A 6,609-nucleotide genomic window follows, 5' to 3' on the forward strand; every position below is an offset into this window, starting at 1 on the left:
CAACAACTCATGTTCAGCCAATTTATAGTTTTCTATTAAACAAATTGTTTCTCATTCGAATAGCCTACTAATCCAGTCTACTGTATTGATACAATTATAATAGACAGTCAACATAGAGACTCTCAGTCAACGAAAATCAACACATTCAATACAGTTGACCAATTCATTAATGCTTAACTAACTTTTAAAAATATAGTCGTTGGAGTGTGTAAGCATAACAGAATTCCAAAACAGATCAATAATACAGTCGAATGTACTCTGGACAAAGTCGACTGACACATGTAAAAAGATTTTGAAATTCTTTTCAATCCAAAACATCACAGAGCACTGATTCTCAAAATTTGTGCAAAGGTTTTAGTATAGTCGAATCTGTTACAAGTGTATTTGAATGGACTAGTGGACAACTGGGCTAGATGTAGTTTAAGTTTCAAAGTCGTCCCAGTTTACTGCCAGAAAAAAAAATGATAGATGGAAAAAATAACACAAGACAAGTAAGGAAAACATTAAACAACGAGGAAATAACAAAGGATCAAAACCAAGAAACTTAGCTCTTTGAAAACCCAAGGCTCTTGATACCAAATGATGGCAAAATGCTTTAGCTAGGACAAGCCAAATCTAGAAGCAAATCAAGCCATAAATTCATGGATGAAGATTTCAGAATTTGGTGGTGGTGAAAGGTGTTGATAGCTCATGGTTTTGATGAGTTTTATGCTGATGGAAGGTGTGTTTGGTGGTTCTCTAAGAGAGGTTGGACCAACTCGTGAAGGAAGGTGGCTAGAGGAGGCCAGTTGGGTTGCTCTAGCCTAAGGTGACCTTAAAAGAGTAGTATGGCACAAAAATGACAGCATAACTTTATTCTAAATCAAAGGTGATTACATGATGGAGAACACCTCTATTTATTGGCTAAGGTGTCTGAAAATGGGTTGAAACTTTAACCTAAAAGAGCCGCCTTGGTTGCCTTGGAGAGCAAGTAGAAATCCTCTCCAATATGAGGGAGACAAGTGGACAAAAATCCTCTCAAATGAAAGAGTGACATGTGACCACTACCTATGGATAAACTCTCCATTCCTAGAGTGACACATGGCCACTAACTAGGAGGAAAACTCTCCAATGGGAAGCTTCCACATGTCTAGGACGAAATTCTTCTCCCTTGTTCTCCAAGCTTAGCCAAAATGTTGACCCCTTGCTCAACACACCCATTTTGGACATCCAAGCATAGTCAACTTTGGGCCTTAACCCTTTGTTGACTTGTTTGGTCAAAATCTATTCTACTTGGCCCAAAATACAAGGCCCGATTGAAGTCCTACACTACTAGGCCCATAATATAAAGCCCAAATAAAATCTAGATTTCTTGGCCCAAAATACAAAGCCCAAATAAAATCTAGACTACTTGGCCCAAAATACAAGGCCCAAAATTATTCTTACTCAACTAAATCTTCATGATGACTTAATATGGCCCAAGAGTCTAGGCCCATCTTCCATAGATGCCTCCAACTCTTCATGAATGTGCTAGGTCATAGCAAGGGATATGTCATCACGACTCATCTCAATTTTTGGCTTGGACTAACTCGTCTATACCTTCGACCTGCATTGGCTCAGCTTGACCTTTCGTCCGAGATAGTTCAGCTCAACCTTTAATTCAAACTAAAGGTGTTGTTTTTAAAATTAATTAAAGTCGTTATACAAAAACTAAATCCACCTTCACCTTAATCTTAATCCATTTAAAAATGAAATTTTCGAAACTAATACATTTAAAAGATGAATTAAACTATAACCATAACCATGAGTGAAATTAACATTTTTATCTAATATAAAAAAATATGAATTAATTCTTGACGTTAAGGCGGCTTAATATTAATCTGTCCTTAAAAAAAATTACAACATAGTGTTGCTTCTTCTATATTAATGACAAAAATGGTGTTACTAAACTTAATAGTAGAACATAATTATCATACTTTTTGTACAAGGACTAAATAAAAGAAATTAATTCTATATTATATGTACTGTACTATAATTAATTATAATTAACTATATAATAATTCAAAGAAATTGAATTGAACTAAAAAGGTAGTTTAAAGAAACTTAACTGAACTTAATTTTAGTTTAGTTACATATAAGTACAGTTTAGTAAACTCTTTTAATTCAAAACCACCCTCTTCATCCCACCCAACACCTTCCTTCACCGTGGATCCCCTATCACGTCATTACAGTTCAAAACAACCCCATCACCTTGTCCCCCAGAACCTTCCCTTCTCCGACCTCCTCCTCCTTCCCCGCCGCGCTCGCCTCCCTACCCTCCTCGCCGCCAAAACCATCTCCATCATCGACAACTCCCCGGCCAACTTCTCTCTCGACCACACCCCCCTCACCCACCCGGACCTCTTCTCCATCCCCTTCCTCGTCGTCCACATCGTCTCTCTTCGGCGATGGCCTCCCGCTCTCGCCCTCTCACCCCGCCGGCAACTCCATCGACTTTATGGAACTCAGGTGCGTCCTCCTCTGACTCCTGCCTCAACGGTGTCATTTTGCTCCCCCTCTTCTCCTTCGTTCTTCCACTGCTACTATGACAAGGTTTTTCAATCTCTTTTGAAAGGGAAAGGAAAAAACGTACCTTTGGATTGCAGATTTGCTTCTCTTCGACAACAATGGCGACAGCCTTCAACGGAGATAGAGATAGTAAACATGGCCACCTTCACCGGAGATGGAGATAGGAAATAGGAAAATAGAAAATTGTGAAGAGAAATTGAAAAACCTAACTGCGAAATAGAAAAACTGAAACTGCAGTTAATTATACTCAAAAATAAAATAGTGTAGTATTTTTAAACTGAAGTATTAGTCAGTATAATTAGTTTTTAGTTCAAGTAGTTTAAGTTTTTTAAGTTTAAAAAGATACAGATAAAGTACAGTTTAAGTTTTTTAAGTTAACTATGCCAAGTCCTAATTATTTTACGGTTTAGGAACTTAATTGGTCATTTACTTCGTTTTTTTTAACTATACTCTTCAATCCATTCCGTTCCTCTGTTTCCTATTTTCATTCATCCCATTTTTCATTTATTTTTCTCTTTTCTATCAAAATTCATCACTTACTTTCTTCATACCATTTACAAATAAATGAATAATAAATATATAAAGGTATTTCTCACTTATTTTTTTCTCTTTTCTATCATGACTCACATCTTTAAACCATTTACAATCATATATATATATATATATTTCAATTGGTTTGGGGTAATTTTTTTTTCATATGATAGCCGATCTTATTATTTTATATTTTTAAGTGTTTGCTTGTTAAAAGGGCTAAACAAACTTCAATAATGTCACCTGTCACACTCTTTAACACATATACAAAGTTTGATGTTTGTGTGAGAAATGCAAAGGCATTAATGTCCCTATAAATGATAAAGTGTTGTAGCCTTGAAAGAGTTTGGCAATTGGCATTTAACAGACAGTGACATTCCACATGGCGGCTTCCAACCATCTAAGCAAAATGAATTCCTGTTTTGTCAAAGGGACTATAAGGTCATAAAAACTTGCTAGTTATCACCAGAAAGAATTTTAAGGATTTATAAAAAAAAAAAAATATAGAATCTTTTACGGATTCATAAGGTCATATTGATTTTTTTTTTTTACAAAAGTATAAACTCGTTGAATCTTTTTAAAAAAAAAATTGAAACTCAGTTGAGTAAAAATAAAAAATAAAAAAAATTAAATATAGAAGCTAAATTATTAATTAAGCCAAAAAATATTATTAGAAAAGGTATTTTCATGCTTTGCCACCCATTCATAGTATTAATGCAACTTTGTTTTTTTTCCTTGCTTCTAAATAGCTACCTCTGCATTCTACATAGACTAGTTTCTCAAATTCCCCATATCTCTGGATACTTAGAAAAGAAAAATTCCATTAATCAATCTTTTTCTGCTCTCCTTTACTTTAATTAATGGATGTTTATCACCACTTGTCTTGTATTGATGAGCCATTTTAATAAGACAAGAAAATTTGAACCAAGCCTATTAGCTCCCATTCATTGAATTTATCACTTAATATATTGCAATCAATCGTCTAGCATTACACAGAATCAAAGTTTTAGGCCAATACCTCAGTCATATTGTTTCTCTTTGACATCTAAGCATGAAGCCTTCATCAAGAATGAATAACACATGTATAGTTCCAACTTTGCTCATGCTTTGGATGGTCTTGTCAGGTTCAGCATCAACAAGAGCTGAAGAAGTGGGAGAAACTGGTAAGTATGATGTAAAAATGATTTTGTTTTTAGTGTTATTATTATGTGAGAAATGTTACTGTGCAGAGGACGAAAGAGAGTTTGATTACATGAGAGGAAGTGAAAAGGGACCTGGTCACTGGGGAGAGTTAAAGAAAGAATGGTCAGCTTGTAAACATGGACAGATGCAATCTCCCATAGACTTGTCATGTGCAAGAGTCAAAATCATCCCTCGCTGTCAACTACTCCTCACTGATTACTTTTCTTCTAATGCCACCATAATCAACAGAGGCCATGATATTGCTGTCAGTCTCTCACCACCTTATTTATCACTCATATATGATATATACTTTGATGATTCATGCGTATGTATGTATACTGTATATATGCGGTTGCAGATATATTGGAAGGGTGATGCTGGCTCAATAGACATAAACGGAACCGAATTCTTTCTGAAACAGTGTCATTGGCACTCACCTTCTGAACATTCCATCAATGGCAGGAAGTACAATTTGAAGTTTTATTTAAGATATGAAATAAAAACTCTTGAAGAATTCAAACATCATATTATGAACTGTGGCCTTGTTAGGTATGACTTGGAGATGCACATGGTGCATGTAAGTATGGAAAACAAGATTTTTGTGGCTGGTGCTTTCTATAAAATAGGGCATCGCCCTGATCGTTTTCTCTCTCAGGTTCCAAAAATCTAATAATATTTCATGCTTTCATAATTTCCATTTTTATTGTCTGAAAATGGATATAATGTGTCTGAAAATTCAGCTTGAGAAAGAAATCGAGCACCTTGTTGATGGGGATGTAGAGAGACAAATTGGAGAGATAAATCCCTCAGGAATACAGACAAGAGGAAATATGTATTACAGGTACTTAGGCTCACTCACCACTCCTCCTTGCACCGAAGGAGTCATCTGGAACATTGATAGAAAGGTTACAAACTTACTTAAATTCTCTTGTCATAAATTTCTTACTTTAAAATAATATAAAATATAATTCTGGTTTTCTATTTTTGTTTTTTTTAGTTTGAAATTATTAGGAATGAGAATCACATGTCTTAGGTAAAGTCAACCCTTCATCTAAAAACATTAAAAGTTTATGTTTGAAGTTTGTAATATGCAATGTTTTTAAGATTTGAATATTCTAAAAAGTAAAATAAATATGTTTTTTACTATTCTTAGCTTATTTTATGAACTGAATTGTTCTATTACTAATAAAGATTAAGATTAAAATGAAATATGTATACTCATGAATTAATAAAGATTGTAATTTTTATATTTATATTTTTACGAATTGGCTTATCATTAATAAATAATATAAATATGACTTTTTCATAGAAGGCATAACTAAACCCGTTTTAACCTATCAAATTCAAAGAAGATCCTTTTTGGCATTTAAATTAAATGAGCATTTATTATATTAATCAAAATTAAAAATCATGAAATCAATGACAGACTCAGAATGTGCCCTTAATTTTGTAAAATTATAATTAATTTTTTATTTCCTACATCCTATAAATTTAAAAATTGATCTTATAACTAGTAATAGACGTATAAGAGTGTAGAATTGTATCTCCATTAGTTTTAGATGAGTCATTCTATTTTTTTTTTTAGTTTTTGTATATTTCTCTTATTTTTTATTTTGATGGTGATTTTAATTGATTTGAATTTTTCTACTCTTCTGTGCAGATAAGGACAGTGTCGGAAGCACAAGTAAGACTATTGAGAGAGGCAGTGCATGATGTAAGCCATTCAATGTCCCATTATTCTATCTGTGATTCTAAATTCATTCAGAAAGATGAAAGTTACATTAAATAACTAATAAAAAGCTTTTAATTTGAAAAATGGCCAATTTTGCAGCATGCAGTGAGGAATTCAAGACCAAGGCAACCACGTAACCAAAGAGATATATTATACTTCAGATTCAAAAGCAGAGCAAAATCAAAAAAATAAATTCTCTTGGGTTGATTTTAGGGTACATTTCCGTATGTTTTTCAGATATATATTTGGCTCACGTCTTTATATTTTTTAAATAAACTTTTGTTTATATTCTGTTATGTTCATTTGTTGTGGAGATATTTGAAAGTCTCAGTTAAGAATGTTCCATACACTTGAAGAATCGTTGATGGCTCTTTGGTTTTGAAATTGAAATGATGTATTAATCTTTTATACAAAAGGAATTGAAAAACATAGTTCCTAAGACAATAAATCATCTATATTTCATATTTGTCGTGAAGAAAATATCATTGTGATAATAAATTTGTTAACTTTAACATTGAGAAACGGTTTTACTTCAAGTGGTTTATTTATTTTTTTATTATTATTAGTTTATATATTTTTTATAATATGTTTCAATTATGTATATGTTTTTAGAAGAA

The 6,609-nt window shown here is 33.0% G+C and overlaps 1 protein-coding gene across 3 annotated transcripts; it reads left to right on the forward strand.

Annotated features, from left to right (window-relative positions):
• Nucleotides 1–4,104: 4,104 nt before the first annotated feature.
• LOC106771665 (alpha carbonic anhydrase 7-like) lies at nt 4,105–6,324 on the forward strand. 3 transcript variants are annotated; one of them, XM_014657663.2, is made up of 7 exons: nt 4,105–4,241; nt 4,308–4,525; nt 4,619–4,725; nt 4,810–4,915; nt 5,001–5,165; nt 5,921–5,974; nt 6,092–6,324. In XM_014657663.2, the coding sequence occupies exons 1-7, from the start codon at nt 4,130–4,132 to the stop codon at nt 6,182–6,184; spliced, it is 855 nt and encodes a 284-aa protein (XP_014513149.1). In that variant the 5' UTR covers nt 4,105–4,129; the 3' UTR covers nt 6,185–6,324. The 3 variants fall into 3 exon arrangements, 2 of the variants coding, with proteins under 2 accessions (XP_014513149.1, XP_022640762.1); XR_002669146.1 differs by having other exon boundaries at nt 4,105–4,525; nt 5,001–5,101; nt 6,092–6,167; XM_022785041.1 differs by having other exon boundaries at nt 4,105–4,525.
• Nucleotides 6,325–6,609: the final 285 nt, after the last annotated feature.

This window comes from Vigna radiata, chromosome 8 (genome assembly GCF_000741045.1).
Source record: "Vigna radiata var. radiata cultivar VC1973A chromosome 8, Vradiata_ver6, whole genome shotgun sequence".
In the NCBI taxonomy this organism is placed as follows: domain Eukaryota; kingdom Viridiplantae; phylum Streptophyta; class Magnoliopsida; order Fabales; family Fabaceae; genus Vigna; species Vigna radiata.